At 48.8% G+C, this 18,782-nt stretch overlaps 1 protein-coding gene across 1 annotated transcript in view; it reads left to right on the top strand.

Moving 5' to 3' along the window:
• The first annotated feature begins 1,257 nt into the window (after window positions 1-1,257).
• Window positions 1,258-18,782, top strand: part of EXT1 (exostosin glycosyltransferase 1) — a 191,826-nt gene continuing 174,301 nt past the window's right edge. Inside the window, exon 1 of the mRNA XM_064154185.1 lies at window positions 1,258-2,467. Coding sequence (XP_064010255.1) covers window positions 1,515-2,467 — 953 coding nt within the window. The 5' untranslated portion in view covers window positions 1,258-1,514. The remainder of the gene's footprint in view (window positions 2,468-18,782) is intronic.

The following is an 18,782-nucleotide window of genomic DNA, read 5'->3' as shown; positions in this document are numbered from 1 at the left end:
AGCCCAGGCATGGTTAGGTGCTCAGGCAGCATCCTCCACACTACTCATTTGATGAGCATATTTTTGGTGTCTGCCAACCTCGAGTATCCACCTCCACTGCACACAGGGCCTGCCTCAGGATGCCAACTGCATCGCACCCCTGGATTTAAGAGCAGCCCCAGGGCTCACAGCAGAGACATGTCTTTTCTTTTCGGCCTGGGCAAACCACGGCTCCGGTTCCCGGCTCCGGCCACACCGCAAAGGACGCTTGCTCTCAGCCACCTCGTAATCGGGTGTTTGTGGTTTCCCTCCAATTGTGGCAGTAGAGTCTGTTCCTGCCGGTACGCCCCCAGCCCCGCCGTGCCCCGGAGCCACTCCAGCACGCCGGCGCCGCTCTCGGCAGGGGGCAGCAGCGGCGGCGGAGACACCGCTGGCTGAAAGCCGGGCCGGGCCGCGCCGCCCGGGCCGGGGGCTGCAGTGGGAGGAGGGCAGCAGACAAGGGCTGGCTGGGGTGGACAAGATCTGCAAAGGATCCCAGGAGCTGGGCTAGGCCTTCGGCTTAGCGGGGTACATCGGTGCTTATGCTGCCGTGCAGGACCCACCGGTGCCACCGCCAGGACGGGCTGGGGGCGGGGTGCCGGCCGCGACAGCAGCGCCCCCCGCCCGCCGGGTTATGAATGGGTGCAGCGGAAGCCCCGCCCCCCCGGACGTGACGCCCCGCCAATGGGGGCGCGGGGCTGCGTGGCTGGATGAGGTCAGCGCGGCGGGGCCGGGGTGGGGGCGGTGCGCGGGGGGCCGGGTGAGGCGGGGGTCGCAGCCCGCGGGCGGGCAGGGCAGGGCAGGGAGCGGGGCTCTGCGGCTCGCCGACCGCTGCTGCCGCGGCCCCGGGGAGGCGGGGAACGGGGGAGGGGCAAGGAAGAGGTGGAGAAGAGGGAGGAGGAGAGGGAGGAGGGTCCTTGCCAGCCGCCGCTGCTCCTCCGTCCCGGGGGCCATTCACCAGGAACGCGGAGAGGAGCGAGTGGCGCCAGGGTCGGGTCGGGGGGGACACGCCAGGCAATGCAGGGCTTCGTCAGGCTGCGGTGCGGCGGCAGCGGGCTGTGAGCCGGCGGGGCTGGGCTAGGCTGGGCCGAGCCGGGCCGGGCTGGGCTGGGCTGGCGGCTCGGGAGGGGAGGGGCGGGCGGGAGCGTGGCGGAGGAGAGGGGCAGGCAGCGGCGGGAAGGCGGGAGCGGGGCTGCCCCGGTGCCCGCCCCGCGCTGGGGGGCCGGCCCCTGAGTGCATGCGGGGCGCCCCGCCGGGCCGCCGCCGGGCCGCCGCTGCCCGCCGCCCCTGAGAAACCGGCGGGGAGAAAGTTGCGGCGGTCGCCCACATGCGCGGCCCCGGCCGGCGGCTTGGGGAACGGCGCCGAGCAGAGGTGGGCGAAGAGAGTTTGAAGCGCTCGCCGGCGGGAAGATGGCGGAGCGGAGCTGAGAGCGGCGCCCGGCGAGCTCGGGCTGCCCCCGCCTTCCTCCGCAGCCCCCCGGACCCCCGCCGGACACATGCAGGCCAAAAAACGCTACCTGACGCTGCTCTCGGCTGGCACCTGTCTCGCCCTGCTGCTTTACCTGGGAGGTGTGCGGCTGCGGGCGGCTCGGTACTCGCCGCCCGGTAGCCGGCATGGCCCGCCCTTGCGCCCCGGCGCCGAGCGGCCCTGGCCCCGGTTCCCCGATGCCTTGCGGCCCTTCGCACCCGCCGAGCGGCCAGGCTCCGAGGGCGGCGGCGGGCGCGTCTCCCCCCGACAGCGGCGGGACGCCAGCGCCGGCCTCTACCGCGGACGCCGCTGCCGCATGGAGTCCTGCTTCGACTTCGCCCAGTGCCAGAAAAACGGCTTCAAGGTCTACGTTTACCCGCAGCAGAAGGGGGAGAAGATTGCCGAGAGCTACCAGAACGTCCTGGCCGCTATCGAGGGCTCACGCTTCTACACCTCCGACCCTGGGCAGGCTTGCCTCTTCGTCCTCAGCTTGGACACGCTGGACCGGGACCAGCTCTCCCCCCAGTACGTGCACAACCTCCGCTCCAAGGTGCAGAGCCTCCACCTGTGGAACAACGGCAGAAACCATCTGATTTTTAATTTATACTCCGGCACCTGGCCTGACTACACCGAGGATGTGGGGTTCGACATCGGCCAGGCCATGCTGGCCAAAGCCAGCATCAGTACTGAAAACTTCAGACCCAACTTTGACGTTTCTATCCCGCTCTTTTCTAAGGATCATCCTAGGACAGGAGGGGAGAAGGGATTTTTGAGGTTTAACACCATCCCTCCTCTCAGGAAGTACATGTTGGTATTCAAGGGGAAAAGGTACCTGACGGGGATAGGGTCAGACACCAGGAATGCCTTATATCACGTCCATAACGGAGAGGATGTTGTCCTCCTGACCACCTGCAAGCATGGCAAAGACTGGCAAAAGCACAAGGATTCGCGCTGCGATCGAGACAACGCTGAATACGAAAAGTAAGTGAACAGCCCCCCTTTGCCGTGGCCGCGTCCCGAAGGGCATGCCGGCGTGCCCCGGCCACCGGGCAGATGTGAGCAGATGTGTGCCGAGGTGCTGGCAGCTGCTTGCGGGCCAGAGGCAAGTTGCAGTCTCTTCCGAGCGGGTCGGTCGGTCCTCCCGCGGCCCGCGGGGCTGCCGGTGGGCTCGACACTGTCTTGGTCGGGGCAGCTGGCAGGGAGGCGCGGAAGGGCGGTGCAGTGTCCCGCAGCTCTGGCGTTGCTCGCCGTGAGTACCGGTGACCTGCATCTGCAGCCCTTTGGCTTCGCAAATACGGCCAGTGGTGAAGGTGCAGCTGGAGGATGCTGTGGCATCTGGCACTGCCTTTCGACTCATAGTGCCACTTTGGTCCATGCCCCCTGTCATCCCTGCTTCGAGACAAAGTTTGTGCGAGCCTCCCTCAGCCCTCGCAATGTGGTCGGGAGCGGGGCTCCCGCGGGCGCTGCCGAGGGTGGTGGGTTGGTTGCTGGGGTGCTCTCCAATAACGCACTACCCAGCGCCTGGCCGGTGCGTCGGTGTCTCCACGGACGAGGTGGTAACTTGCCTTGTTATCTTTTCCCTCTGTTCAAACCGGCACATGATCAGTAAAGAGCGGAGGGAAGAGAAACGCTGACCGTGTTTCACGTCCTATCTCAGAGTTTCTTATTTTTACATGTGAGAGCATAGACCGGTGGCGTAGGCACCGCATGTGTTTTCTGTGAGTCCTTGGTGTCTTAGTTTTCCCCGGCTTTATTTGTTGTGCATGTCACAATGTAGCCAGATTCTGTGTCGCTGTGGTGCTGCTCGTGTCTTCCAGTCTGCTTTTCAGGTTCGTATGTAACTGCTGCGAAAATCGCTTCCTGGGAATTACCTCCAGTACTGCGATGCTGACTAAGCCGTTTACAAGTGTTTAGTTCATTTAAATGCCGACCACCGCTCTGCTTGCTGCAGAGTAGGTGACTGTATGGGAAGGGTTTTTTTGCATGAGATTGTTTCCCGTGTAGCAGGAGTTAGACGCTGAATTAAAACAGACCAGCCGTATAGTGCTGAGTAGCGTATGGTGGAGCTGCACAGAGAGCCGCCGACGGCTGGAGGGGTTTGCCATGCACAGAGGAACGTGGGTGGAAAAATACTCCTGGAGAGCAGTCGGGAAGGAACTACGGTGGCATTAATGCAGATCAAAATTTCCAACTGGCTGCCTGTCTCTCCACCGAAACTAGCCACAGGGGGTTGGGAGAGACGGGAAGGTCAGGCATGCAACGCCGGGAAGCCTGTGTGTGCCTGGGCGAACTCTGCTCACCCTCTGGTTACTGTAAACCTGCCGCAGAGGGGGAGGAAGCAGCAGTGCAAATGCTTGGTGGACTTTTAATCCCATTCATTTTCAGAAAACTGATAGATGAGTGGTGAAATTGTGCACACGTGGAAGTTGTAACAGCGGCATCACTGAGTCCAGGCACTAAGCTTAGCTCATGTTTTTCATACCCTGGGAGTCCTTTTGGCTTCTGATCCTTTATAGGGAATATTTTTGGGGGGAGGAGAAGTGAGACCTAACAATTGTAGCCTTGAAGACTCTGCTGATTTTTGCCGTAGATCTCGGCAACTGGAGCTGAGTTACAGATGGGAAAACTCCTGGTTGTTTGCTGTGTTCTACAGCATGTGTGCTGTCGAGTTGTCATAAAAATAAATGTACCCATCCATGGTTTGACTTCAGTAGGGCCATATTCAGTTTTTGTTACAGCTATGCCATTCGTTCTAATAAAAGATAGGCCTCTCCCCATAAGTTCTGCCCCTTGTAAAATGTCTTTGCTGCTTGTTTTGTAGTGAAGGGTGTGCATAACAACCCTCAGGGGATGTGGAAGCATGAACTCAACTGGTATGCCATGCTACTCCTACAAACAACATACTTGCTGCTAAGATGCAGCTGTGTTTGGGGTGGTGTTTGAGGACTCCATTATTTGTTGCCACGCTGCTGTTAAAAGACAGGAAGTGAAAAAAGATGGTTACAAGAAAATAAGATTACTCTAAGAATTGAGGCAAGCTGAAACTGTGGTCAGGCTGCTGAAATGAGCGGTCTTCTTCTGGCAAACACCTGCAAGTGTTGAAGCTCTTTTAACCTGGCATTTTGTCTGAGCAAGTGCACCTGCCAGAGCGTGCTGCTGCCCCTTCCCGCTCCTGCTTTGGTGCCAATTCACAGCAAAGGATGCCATCTGCTGATCTCCCAGCACTGTGTCCTGCGGTGGCCTGTGTTCTCTGTCTCTCCAGTGCAAATGTGGACCACACCTGATACTCCTTTCCTTTTGTGAAATCCCACAAGGTCGCATCCCTAGGGTAGGGTAACAGTGGTCAGCTGGTCGAAATGCATCTGTGCTCATGCATAACCCAGATGTGAAGGCTGTAGGAGGGACTCTACTCTTCACCCCACCTGATTGTCAATGAGGCTGCAGTGCTTGGGAAGGAAGTGTCTCCAAATACATGAGATGTCAAAAATGCATGTACTTTTGTCTCTTTGGGCTTGGGTTGAACAATATGCCCTCAAGATTTTAATCAAAAAGAAGTAAAAGGCATTCTTAAATAAGCATATTTTTGTATTCAGGTAGAGTTGGGAAAGTCTTTGCTTGAAGTCTTCTCTATTAGTTTTCCCATCCTCTACTGTGATACGTTGTGTATTTCACTTTGTGTGAAAGGCAGGATCACAGCTGACCCTGGAGAGCTGGCTCCTATATAGTGGTCCTTGCTGGGGCAAAGTATGAATGATTTGCTCTAGGTGGAGGCATGGCTAAGCCAGGTAAATTGGGTTATTTTAAAACATGGCAAAGTGGTAGTGTTACATACTTGATGCCAGTACCCATTGCAAGTTAGTTGTGATGAGGTTTCATAGAATCCCAGAGAATCAGAGAATAGTAGGGGTTGGAAGGGAATTATCTAGTCCACCCCCCCTGCTAATGCAGGTAGGCCGAGATCAGGTCGCGCAGGAACATGTCCAAGTGGGTTTGAAAATCTCCAGAGGAGGAAACTCCATAACCTCTCTGGACAGCCTGTTTCACTGTTCGGTCACCCTCAAAGTAAAGAAGTTTCTCCTTAAGTTCAAGCAAAACCTTCTGTCTTTTAGTTTGTGCCTGCTGCTCCTAGTCCTATCACTGGCCATCACTGAAAAGAGCCCAGCCCTGTCCTCATCACCTCCACTCTTCAGATAAATGCATTTTTAAGATTCCCCTCTCAGGCTAAAGAGTCCCAGATCTCTCATCTTTTCCTCATAGGAGGGATGCTTAAGTCCCCTAATCATCCCTCTGGCCTTATGTTAGAGCCTCTCTGGTAGTTCCCTATCCCTCTTGAACTGGAGAGCCCAGAACTGGACAGGATGCTCCAGGTGTGTCTTCACCAGTGCAGAGTAGAGGGGGAGGAGAATTTGCTTTGACCTGCTGGCCAGGTCAAATGCACCCCAGAATACTATTGATTTTCTTGTCCGTGAGGCACGTTGCTGGCTCATGGTGAAGTTGTCCACCAACACTCCCAGGTCCTTCTCCACAGAGCTGCTTTTCAACAGTTTAACCTGTATGGATGCATGAGGTTATTCCTCCCTACAGGTGGGGCTTTGCACATACTCTTGCTGAATTTTCATCTATGGTGCAACACTTGTTGTGGAGTTTGTCTGGAGGATGTGTCATTTCCTCTCTAGGAGATTAAAACAGCCAAGAAAGGTGAATTTTGACCTGTGGAAAATGCAGAGTGTGTCTTAATTCATTTGGAGGAAGGATAGGGCATGTGCATATTTGACTGTCTCCCTGAATTGTATTGAAAGATCCATCCATATGTTATTGCCAATTAATTTGCATCCCAGATATGCATCTCAGAAGATAAAGCTGATGCAGACTAAAATGAATTGCATTATGTGATTGGACTACTAGAAAACAGGATATAAAGGAAAACAAAGGAAACTTCTGATTTCTTTGTGGTGCCCTTGACTGTCTTAAGTTGGCTTTTGTCACCCAGCATATGTCAGCTGGGCTTTCTGAATTCCTCCATGGCAGAATTTCAGTATCGAGCTTTCTGTTTCACCAAGAGTTAAACAAATAAACAGTGCTACTGCTGAAGTTCGAAGACAGCCTCCTAAATATTTAATGGTAGTCTAAATATATACATATGTACAATGTGTTTTGAACAAAGGCAGAATTCATGTACAGGCTTAACTGGTTCCAAGTAATTACTTTTTGGAAGGTAATATAGGTGACTATGGATACCAAAAGAAATGGAGTAATGCGATGTCCTAGCAAAGCCAGGTGCTGAGAAGAATCATAGAATCACAGTATAGTCTGGGTTGGAAGGGACCTCCAAAGGTCATCTAGTGCAACCCCCCTTGCAGTCAGCAGGGGCATCTGCCACTAGATCAGAGCCCTGTCAAGCCTTGCCTTGAATATCTCCAGGGATGAGGCCCCAGCCAACTCCCTGGGCAACCTGTTCCGGTGCTCCACCACCCTCATAGTAAAGATCTGTTCCTAACATCCAATCTAAATCTTCTCTAGTTTGAAGCCATTGCCCCTTGTCCTGTCACTGCTGGCCTTGGTAAGCAGTCTCTCTGCATCCTTACTGCAGGCCCCCTTCAGGTACTGGAAAATTGCTGTTAGGTCTCCCTGGACCTCTTCTCCAGGCTGAATAACCCCAGCTCCCTCAGCCTGTCCTTGTAGCAGAGGTGCATTTTTGTGGCTCTCTCAGGTCCATGTCCTTCCTGTGCTCCAGACGTGGATGCAGTACTCCAGGTGAGGTCTCAACAGTGCAAAGTGGCAGAATCAACTCTCGGGATCTGCTGGCAATGCATCTTTTGGTGCAGCCCAGGACATTGACACCGAGAGGGCATCTTCCTGGGAAAGCAAATAATGTTGTCTGTGGTGTGTCCTTTGATCTGCAACAACTCTGCCCTTAGAAGATGGAGAAAAGTTATTGTATCCAAAGCCAGTTGGTCTCGTCCAAAGCTCATTTGAGGAGGCTTTTCTCTTCTACCTGTGCAGAGTAGCTGAAGTTAGTGATGGCAGTGTAACAAAGAGAGAAACCAAATACATGAACAGGATTGAAGAGAGTAGGATGGAAAAGGGGAAGGGAGGAAAAAAAGTGGGTTGGTTTTTTTTTTGAGAAATGTGAAGTTAGTGTAGGAGAACTGGTACAACAAGGTGTTCTTTATAGATTTAATATGTTTTTCAACCAGATAGTGTTCAAAAAGCCTGCATGATGAAAAGTGAACTGAGAAAAGCAGGCAAAACATGCAGGCACTCATGAGGTGGGACTAGTTCTGCCAGTGGAGGTTGGAGGCGTGCGTTTGAGGAGGAGCCTACAGAAGCAACTTACCCGGGGCTGCTGTGCACTGGCAGAAGAGGCAGAGATCAACAGTGCTCTGTGTGAGTTTATGCCTGCGAGACATCTCTGCAGGGTTATGTCTGTACTTTTACAGGTGAAAATATCCAGCTGAACGTTTTCATTGATCTGTGGTCCCAAGTAGGTTTACCTGGTGAGCACTTTGCTAGTGGAACATGTGGCTGAACCCCCTACCCGTGAAAATGCTACCCTGAGCTGAGGTTACAGTGATGCCTGAAGTGCAGAACGAGAAGAAAAGCAGCTTTTGGTTTCGCTTCCTTCCCACCAGGAATAAAATCCACATACAGAATGAGAAGTGGTAGATTTAGACACTGGGGATAAGTTTGCCACTCAGAAGACTGGCATAAAAAGGTGAAGTAAGGCTTAGGCACGCCCGCCCAACATGTGATGGTAATTCAGATGCTGCGTGTGCATGTGTGTGCTTGCTTGGAACAAAGGCAGAGTTCTTGTATTTTCAGCATACTGAGCTTCAGTGCCTTGTACTAAAAGATGAATGCTGTGCTTGATCACTCAATGAATTAGTTTTGGAGTTACTTAAAAGCCTTCATAAGTCAGCTGCTTTGCAGCTTTTTAGGACAGGGCTGAGAAGTGACCCAGGTCCAGGCTGGCTGTTGTTCGGGACATGTGAACTGAGATGGGAACCAGTTCGTGCATCTTGTGCTGCTTTGGGAGCTCGGATGAAACTTGAGAACTACTGAGAGCACTTGGGCACTTTCCTAGAGTGTCTTGGCTCCTGTTGAGACCTATCCTCACCAGACTGCCTTTTTATTTTAATATCAATTTTCTAGAAACTGGGAATTTGCCTGGTTTGCAATGTGTTTATCCCAAAATGCAGCAAGCAGGTAAAACAAAGCTTTACTGTATGTCTGAGAAATAATGAGATTTCCTCTGCTGTGTTCCTTCTGCTCTCTGTATATATTGCAAAGTGTCCTTAAGTGCCTTTTGATGTGGATTTAATGCAAGTAGTGCCCTGGCTGGGTAGTGGCTTTCACCTGGCAGGCTCTTGACTGATGCCCATGCAGGCACTGGGAGCAGAGGTGATAAGAGCATCCCTGAGCTCATGGCCAGCAGTGGGATTTTCAGCCTGGATTCCCTCTCAGAAAGGGATAGAAGAGAGTGGATGGAGTTGCACGAGCAGTGCTGAGCACCATAGCTTGTGTGGCCAGGTACATGGGGTCATGCACCAGCAGAGGAGCCTACCCTGCCCATGGGCCTTAAACCAGGCACCCTCCTAACCTCAAGTAATTAAGTTTTCTTGTGGGGCAAGTTAGTATTTTAATTGCTGCCCCAGGCTTTTCTGCATCTTTCTGTGAAGCATCTCATACGAGGCTTTGTGGTGACAAAGCATTACAGTAGATGGCTGATCTGGTCTGGAGCAGGTGTTTACTGTATGCAGAAATGTAGGTGAACACTGCTTCCTTGGCCTGATGGGCTCTGCTTTTATTTTTCTTGCCTAGGAAAACTGTTCTAGGATAATTTACTGGTAATTATCACTGAAGAGATGCTTCGTGATAGAAGGCAAATCAGAAAGTCATGAGTCATCCTTTTAATTTTAAGCAGAATTAATCCTGAAATGGGTGGTTTGAAGGGTTTGTTGAGCCCAGATCAGAACTGAGCTGAAAGTAGTATTTCTAGCTACTTGTTGGGGCAAGATCATGTCCTGCTGTGCCCCCAGTGAAGTGCTCTCAGCAAGAAAGTGCTGCAGAGCATCCTATGGTGCCCCCTGCCTTCTCACTTTTCCTGCCAAGCGTTTCACAGGGCAAACCCCAACCTGTGCAGGACTTTCTGTGCCAGCATAAGATGAGCTTTGCTGAAACTGCTCCTAAGGGAGAGTGATAGCTGAAATTGGGAGCTTGCATCTTGTTGCCTGCTGCTCCCAGGAGAAAGCATTCCCTGCTTTTGAACTCCTTTTGTCCATGCAATTCTGTTCTATCTATCCAGGAGGATGGGATTGAATGAGAGGAGTTTCAGATCAAGACAAACCCAAGAGATAAAGGCTTCTGGTTTGACTGTTGGAAATAATCCTTTTGCCCCACATACAGGCCTGGAACAGCCCACTGGAAAGTAAACCAGCAGCCGCTTGCAGGAGAGGGAAATAAATGAAACTGATCAGCACGGAGCACTTATTTACTCAACAGATGTGAGTCGAGAGAATGTGCTGTAATCTGATGATTTCTGGAGTATTATCTGTGGTTGTTTTCTCTTTCTCTCTGCAGGCTTTCCTTCAGAAAATCCAGAGTTTTGTGGTCTTGAGTAAATAAACTGTTTTGCTAGCCAGAGAGAAGTAATCAGTAGGTAGGTAGATAATGTATGACCTGTGAAGGGAGTTAAATACCATGTGCCTTGCTGGTGAGTTGACTGACTTCTCAAGGACTTGCTATATCTAGATGATGATAGATATATACTTCCCTCCCATGTCATATGGAGATTAGCTCAGCCTGTGGGAATGTGTGAGTATAACTTCAGGTTATGTTTAAGGTTAATCAGCTTTTCACATTGCCAGGTATTGTAGGATGTATAGATTTCAAAACGTTCTCATAGTTTACGCTGAGATTTGTGTTTTCTGTTCATCCAGCTATGCTGTGCTTTTATGTAAGGTTTAATGTTGCTCTTTTTAAACCCAGATTTCAGGAGGAAATGTGACATCTGTCATCACTGAGCCTTTAGTTTAGGAGAAAGCACCTCAGTCAGCTGGAGGAAGCACCGATGCTGCGTAATGCTGATACAACTTGTCGCCACATGTCTGAAGCAGGCAGGGAAGAAGTTGGGGCAGGAGGGGCCTGGGGCACCAGGTGTGGACAGGGCTAAAAATCCGTGCTAGAGGATGGTGGGAGTCATAGTTTCTTCCACTGCTGGAGCCAATTAGAATTTATGACAGCTGCCACCCATGCACTGGAAGAAACCAAAGAGCGTACTTAGAGTAGTCCATGTCCTGGTATTGCAGCGTGAGTGCCACAACACCTGAGAGGTGATTTGAAAGCAGAGATGGGAGATCAGCACCCTGCCGCTGGTGCAGAGAAGCTAGTCCAAGCAATGAATTGCAAATAAGAACAAAAGAGAGGAAATTCGTTTCACATGAGAAGAGGGAAGTAGTGCTTTAAGAAATGAAAGGCCCTATCTCAGCAAAATGTGCCTAACTGCTTTTCTGGGAAAGAACTGGCGTGAGTGCTGCCAGGCTGGTGGCTTCCCAAAGGCAATCTGACTTCCTAAAATGTTACTGTTCCTTAGAATAAGAAAACACAACTTTAAGCAAGATACAGGTATGTTAGGCTTCCTCAAGAACAGGAGAGAGAAGGTACCATTTTCTTTCAATATCTTGTGTTTTCTCTCCCAGTCTCTCCTACTGCCTCTTGGTGTGAGATCCAACCACAGTTTTTCGGGTAGTGTAGTGCTGTCTCCAGAAGGATGCAGATAGGGTACGGAGTGGGTGCTCCCTGCAAGATGGTAGAGTTGGGGTGTTTGTGTTGGCTAAAGCAGGATCTCATTTCGTATTTCAGTAGTACAGACATCTGTGTGCTCCTGCAGTCCCTGAGTGAAGTGTGGTGCTGGGCAGGGCTGCTGCAGAAGCTCCTGCCTTCTCCTGCATGTAGCACATGTGGTCTGGGGACTGCAGTCTGATGGTCAGGATTGCCACTTGCCACCACGGTTATGCTTCTGTATGCCTTCAAAATAGGGAAGGCTGTTTTTTTTTTGTTTTGTTGTTAAGCATTTTTGGGAGTTAATTTAGTGCTTGGTAATCTTTTAGAGACAGTGCTATGTAAAACTATTCATTAGTGTTTTCTGTATCCCCTCTCAGGAAGCATCAGTGAGTGTAGATATAAATGATGACTTTCAATAAAAGGTGATAGTTGTCAGAAGCAGCATAAAGCAGCTCCTCTCTGTGTTTATGAGGGGGGAAGTCCTCACCAAAGCTTTTTTTTTGAGTTTTGAGACACTTGTCCTAGGTCAGGGTGTGTGGTCACATTTCTACCTCTCCTTGCTTCACTTAGCAGGTGCTGAAACTGCCGTTTCTGATGACTCCTCCAAGGGCTCTTGCAGTGCAGTTAAAAAATTCAGTAAAGCTATTCTGCCTTAAGTTGACTTTTCCCATGATGATTTCTGGTCCAGAAATACATGAAAACAAAATAATTCCTGGGTTCCTAAGTGAATTTCCTGTTCGTTCACTTTTTTTTCCCTCCTCTCTAATATACTCTTTATGTTTGTGAATGAACCAGAATTAGGGCTAATTTAGTTGATTGGCTGTGAAACAAAAGTATTGAATGCTAAGAATGGGAAATGAGAAGGCCTTTCTGCAGTGTTTCTTCTTTGCATAATTGTAATAGATTATAATTATACAGTTGGGTGTTCAGCAGTGGATTGGCTGTAAACACGGTCATGGGAAGTGGCTCGTCGCTCACTGGTGTGGCTTCCAGTCCAGGAGCAGTCCTCTCGATGGCCATACTGGCGTCTCTAAGGACACTGTCTCCCCGGGCCAGATGATGTGGTGTACAAAATGCTGTCTGCAGTTCCCCTCCCAGCTCCTCCCACAAAATTACCAGCGGTCGATATGGCCTTGTCAGACCATTGACACAAATCAATGAGATCAATCATTCTTTAGCTGCTAACCAGAACTGAGAGCACGGTGCTGATGGGCTGCACGTAGCAATATCGGCAGCAGCTCCTACCTGGAAAATTACATATCTGTGTACACACTGTAGCATTTGCAAAGGGTACGTGGGGGGGACTCTCTTCTGTTAATAATTAGTTCTCTGAGGCTGTGAAAAGGAGCATGGCATAAATCATTTCCTACAACTGCAGTGTGTGTTGTGACCCTTACAGCCACCGGGCTGATGGAGGGCATCACCTGCCAGACATGAGTGTGGAAGAGTTTGGTTAGGAAACCTGATTTTCTTCATTCCTCTAGAAGATCTTGATTTTTGATAATGTATTTTGCCCTGTGAATATTTGCAGACATTTTCTCACAATATAGGGATTCTTGGTACAGTCAGGTAGTTCTGTGTGTAGCTGCTAGACAGCCCATTGAACCTGTAATTGCTGTAGCCTCCAACAGCAAAGTCACAGTTTGCTTCTAAAAATCACAGAATCATAGAATCAGTCAGGGTTGGAAGGGACCACAAGGATCAGCTAGTTCCAATCTCCCTGCCATGGGCAGGGACACCCTACCCTAGATCAGCCTGGCCAGAGCCTCATCCAGCCTGCCCTTAAAAACCTCCAGGGATGGGGCCTCAACCACCTCCCTGGGCAACCCATTCCAGGCTCTCACCACACTCATGCTGAACAACTTCCTCCTCTTGTCCAGTCTAACTCTCCCCATCTCCAGCTTTGCTCCATTCCCCCTAGTCCTGTCACTCCCTGATAGCCTAAAAAGTCCCTCCTCAGCTGTTTTGTAGGCCCCCTTCAGATACTGGAAGGCCACAAATCAGAACCTTTATTGGAATTGAAGGACAAATCTTTGTTTCTGAATGTGTGTCTCTGAATGCTTGTTTGGGTGTGGCTTCTCAGACTCAATCAACTACTTCAGGAATCATAGAATCAACCAGGTTGGAAGAGACCTCCAAGATCATCCAGTCCAACCTAGCACCCAGCTCTATCCAGTCAACTAGACCATGTCAGTAAGTGCTTCATCCAGTCTTTTCTTCAATGCCTCCAAGGACAACGACCTCCCTGGGCAGCCCATTCCAATGGCATAAAAGAAGATAAACATAAATGTTTCATCTTCTCAGTTCGCCACCAACTATTGTGCTGGGTGCTAGCAGCTTTTTCTTTTAATTAAATATAAAATAAATATATTAAATATAATTTAATCCTAACTATAGGATTTATTTTTTTAATATTGTGATTTTAAAATTGTTTTATGAGAATGAGGAACATTTTCCCCTTAAGGATTGTTTTAAAATGAGCAAGCAAAATAATAATAATCATAAAAAGAAAAACCAAAGTACACTTTGCTAAAAGTAACAAATCTCAGACAGGCATTTGATATGTTGGAGCTGCAAATGAGGGATCAGTATGTTGGTGTTGCGAGAGAGTGAGTGCATTATGGATTTGGGGAGACACCTATAGCTTATTAGATGTCAGCAGATTTTTTTCTTTAGTGGGAAACCTTGATCAAAAACCACAAAATGGTACAACTTGAAATTGGAAGATGCAGTGCCAAGAAAGGACGTGGGAACCATGTGTGCAGTTGAAATGTAAGAAAGTGCTTTGCAAGATCAGGGGCTGAAGTTGCGTGCTAGGCTCCTTTTGCTTTCTGATCGGAGGGATTTAAACCTTTCAGAAAGGCACCACTGTAGTTGCAGGGAGGGATTTATTGTGCCTGTAAAAACCCTTGCATGAGAAAGTGTGTGTGACTGGTTTAAATAATTTAAAACAAATAACATCCCTTCACCCTCCCACTCTCTCTCATGCTTTTATTTTTTCTTCCCCCTTTTCCTAAAACCAAAAGGTAAGGCTACTACTTGAATTGTAATGGAATAATATATCAAGCAAGTGATCACATCAGGCATGGACACTTACAAAATCACAGCGAGATAACTGTGAATAACTCTCTAGTTTCAACAATTTGCATGGCCATTAACAATTGATGGGTTTCCCTTAGAACCACATTATCTATGGCAGCGGGATCTATTCCCCTGCACTGCTCCTGCATACTAAGTGCCAGAGAAAGTCTCAAAAGTGAGGGTAATAAAAAAACCTGAGAGCAGCAAGGTGAATGAAGCAGGTAGGAATTCCAAGGCAACATTTTTAGAAGGTGGGGAAATATTTCAGGTGATCATGCATTTCCATAACTGCTCTCTCCCCTGCCTATTTTTTTAAACTACAGTTCTGCAAGTTTTAATTCAAGCTGTGTGTTAGGTTTCCCCTCACTGCTTGGCATCGTCTCAGCCCTGATGGCTGGGCTGGCATGTGGAGTCCACAACAACCCCAAGCAGTGCTACAGGCTGGGGACAGAGTGGCTGGAGAGCAGCCAGGAAGAAAGGGACCTGGGGGTACTGGTAGATAGTAGGCTGAAGATGAGCTAGCAGTGTGCCCAGGTGGCCAAGAGAGCCAATGGCATCCTGGCCTGGATCAGGAACAGTGTGGTCAGTAGGACAAGAGAAGTTATTCTGCCCCTGTACTCAGCACTGGTCAGGCCACACCTTGAGTCCTGTGTCCAGTTTTGGGCTCCTCAATTCAAGAGAGATGTTGAAGTACTGGAAGGTGTGCAGAGAAAGGCAACAAAGCTGGTGAGAGGCCTGGAGCACAGCCCTGTGAGGAGAGGCTGAGGGAGCTGGAGGTGTGCAGCCTCCAGAAGAGGAGGCTCAGGGGGGGACCTCATTGCTGTCTACAACTACCTGAAGGGAGGTTGTAGCCAGGTGGGGGTTGGTCTCTTCTCCCAGGCAACCAGCAACAGAACAAGGGGACACAGTCTCAAGTTGTGCCAGGGGAAGTATAGGCTGGATGTTAGGAGGAAGTTGTTGGCAGAGAGAGTGATTGGCATTGGAATGGGCTGCCCAGGGAGGTGGTGGAGTTACTGTCCCTGGAGGTGTTGAAGAAAAGCCTGGATGAGGCACTTAGTGCCATGGTCTAGTTGATTGGCTAGGGCTGGGTGCTAGGTTGGGCTGGATGATCTTGGAGGTCTCTTCCAACCTGGTAGATTCTGTGGTTCTAAGACTTTACAGTGTATTGTGGTTTAGTTTTGGATTGGACATGTGTTTTGAGGAGCTTTTAGGCATATTTGAGAGAAGGTAACCCCAAATGTAGCAGATTTAGACTGCGGGCTGGCTCCTTCATGGAAGTGATTTCTGCAAGTGTCCTTAGGAGAATGCTGCCACCATTTTCATAAATATGCAGCACGTCCCTTACTTCTTGTGCTTTCATCTCTGTCTGACAGCACATCAGAGCTTCCACATTGCTCCATCAAATTGAGCTTCAGATATCTTTTCTCTTTATATTTCTCTTTCTTGCACTTTTCCCTCTCCCCCCTTTCTTTTCACAGTGCTGTTGTTGTGGCAAGATTAAAGCGACTGAGTGAAGCAGTGATGAGGAATGCTCAATGTGTGCATGCAGCTGGAGCTGTGTGAAGGCAGGTAGGCAGCATATCAAAGCTGGTGGCTATGAAGACTTGCTGCTCCTGTCTCTCCTCCTAAATGACCCCTGCCACAAAGTTCCCAGGGTTAATTTGTGAACTCAGACATACACAAATTCGATTGCCTTTCTACACCTTTCCCCAAATTTAATTGCAGAGAACAATAACAAAGTCTTAGCTTTGTTCTTTGGAAGATGGCTTCTGTAGACATGGTGTGTTAAGAAATACGCACCCATGTTGTCAATAGCAGGAGGTGGTTGTTAACCTTCAGCTAAGAACAGCCCAGCACATTATTGTCCCATCTGCCCATAAATGCCGTTTCTGGGTTGCTGTATGTAGGTTGAAGAGAAGAAAGGTCTACTCCTGCATGGACAGAGACCCAGTGTATCCTGGCTTGGTTGGAACACTCATGGCCTGGGGAGGCACCAGCCTCTTGAGTGGCCCCATGCAAATGCTGCTCCTCAAGCTTCTTGCCATCAACTCAGGGAAGCCCAAATTTCCACTTGTCTCTGAACTCTCTGTGCAGGTACCTTGACTTGGAGTCAGCCATGGTGCTGACTATTTTTTCAGCTGCCTAAACCCTGCTTTGCCTTTGCTGCTAAATTCAGAGGTTGAGCATCCCATCGTTTGAATGGACTCTTGCTCTGTGTTCATAAGAGGGGATCCTGGTCCCTAGCCATTTGCTCTGAAGGTGCCAAAAAATCATTGCAGTTTTCACCTGCCATCTTTCACAGGACTCTTATTCACTGCCCTTCTGCCTGCTGGGCTCCATTTCAATTAGTGCCTGGAAACTAAAGCGACAAGTGGAGCTATTAGGACACCAATCTCTTGGCTTTGTGCTTGGAAACACCAGTGAACTGCAGAAAAAAGCAGGTTTTTAGCTTTGAATCTCAGCTATTTCTGGTGGCCTGTAGTAATAAACCTTTCTAGCAAAAAGTTTTTTTACTCTTCTTGCATTTGTGGCATAGGTCATAGTAAAGTAATTAACAATGAGATTGTGTTGCTGGGGTATAAAACTGGGGATCCAAGGATTCAGAGATACAGATGTGATCCCAGATTGATGTGGCTATGGGTTATAGCAATAATTCTTATGTAACTTTAGTCTCAAGGCAACAGTGTTTCACAATAATCAATGCACTGATTACTATAATTGCATTTTGTGGTACTGTGGTCTCATAATTAACTGACTGGGCTAATAAAGCCTGGTATCTAATGAATATTTGTAAACAGACTTCCTTAGGAAGTAGATTGAGAACAGGCACTAGCGGAGCATAAGAGAGGAGACTCATCCTCTATTTCAACAATTTCAGCAGATGGAAACTTGGAAATAAACAGCAAAGCATGGAAACCACCCCACTGCTACTTGCCTTGTGTTTGCTGCTGCACCATGTCTTTGCACTCTTTCTAAAAAAAAAAAAGCTATAGAGAAGCTCCCCAGTGCAGTGAGATCTTGCCTGCACAATTTCAGCCTCTTTTGCAGAACATGAAAGCTTTACCGGGCATGGTGTTGAAAACTGGATATACAATGTAGGGCTGGCATTGGCCTGAAGTAATAAGTATCTATTGTCACTCTCTGATTGGATCTTAATGCAATTAAAATGGAAAAGGAAACCACTATTGAAAATGGGAAATAGATTTCTGCGTGGTGCCTTTGGGGAAGTGGATGGCTGACATCTGGCTGCTGCTAAAAGGTTGGCTGTGTTTTACTGTCCTTGAGGAGCTGTGTCCCAGTTTTGCTGTTGTATTTGGCATGCTTTGCCTGCCTTCCTCTGGTTGCATCCCCCTGTTTCAGCTGAGTCTTCCTTGTCTCAGGTGTGGGGTCCTGTCCTGCACAGTCTGTCAGGCCACTTGGGAGTATGTTCTCTGAGTCTGTCAAGTTAACATTTGAAGGATTTGGCTTGGTTTGGATGGTTGCTTTATATTAAGATTCCCAGAAATGCCTTTACGCCTCCTTGCCTTCTGTCCTTCCTCCTCTGTCTTTAAGCTACTTGACTTAATTGCAGATCTTCCTGTCTGATGTTGTGTATGTCTCTTTAAGAGAAGCAGCATTAAATCCTACCACCTCCCCTTCCTCATCTCCCTTTTTTTCCCCTAAGCTTTTGGTTATCTGCAAAGTTTAGTATTAATTTTTCAGGGAAACATGTACATAAGTAGCCTTGCTCAGAGAGCACCATCCCTGAGCAATAGGCTGCTCTCAACTCTTAATTACAGATCTTCCTGGCTGATTCTGTGTGTGTCTCTTTAAGAGAAGTACCATGAAATCTTACCACTTCCCTCACCTCCCTTTTTTTTTTCCCTCAAGCTTTTGGTTATCTGCAAAGTTTAGTATTAATTTTTCAAGGAAACATGTGCATAAGGAGCCTTGCTCAGAGAGCACCATCCCTGAGCAATAGGCTGCTCTCAACTCTTAATTACAGATCTTCCTGGCTGATTCTGTGTGTGTCTCTTTAAGAGAAGTACCATGAAATCCTACCACTTCCCTCACCTCCCTTTTTTTTTTCCCTCAAGCTTTTGGTTATCTGCAAAGTTTAGTATTAATTTTTCAAGGAAACATGTGCATAAGGAGCCTTGCTCAGAGAGCACCGGCCCTGAGCAATAGGATGCTCTTGCAGCAGGAGCTCAGAGGGGAGAGGCTCTTTCATCAGCTACAGTTTATGCTTATGCTTCCTACCTGATGATTTCAAACTGTAGTAATTTTTATTCATTTGCTGTGTTTAATTAAAAGCAGAGTTGCTTACAGCGGTGCCTGCAGATTCCTTCTCCTCCCTGAAATGCAACAAATAGGCATCTGGTATTTGTTTTGTATAACAAAATCCTCATAAAGTGAAGAGTAATAAAACATAATTATCTGTAAAGGCTTGTTT

This window comes from Pogoniulus pusillus, chromosome 14 (genome assembly GCF_015220805.1).
Source record: "Pogoniulus pusillus isolate bPogPus1 chromosome 14, bPogPus1.pri, whole genome shotgun sequence".
Classification (NCBI taxonomy): Eukaryota; Metazoa; Chordata; class Aves; order Piciformes; family Lybiidae; genus Pogoniulus; species Pogoniulus pusillus.
Note: the sequence above shows the minus strand (reverse complement) of the source record. Positions and strands in the feature narration are given on the sequence as shown.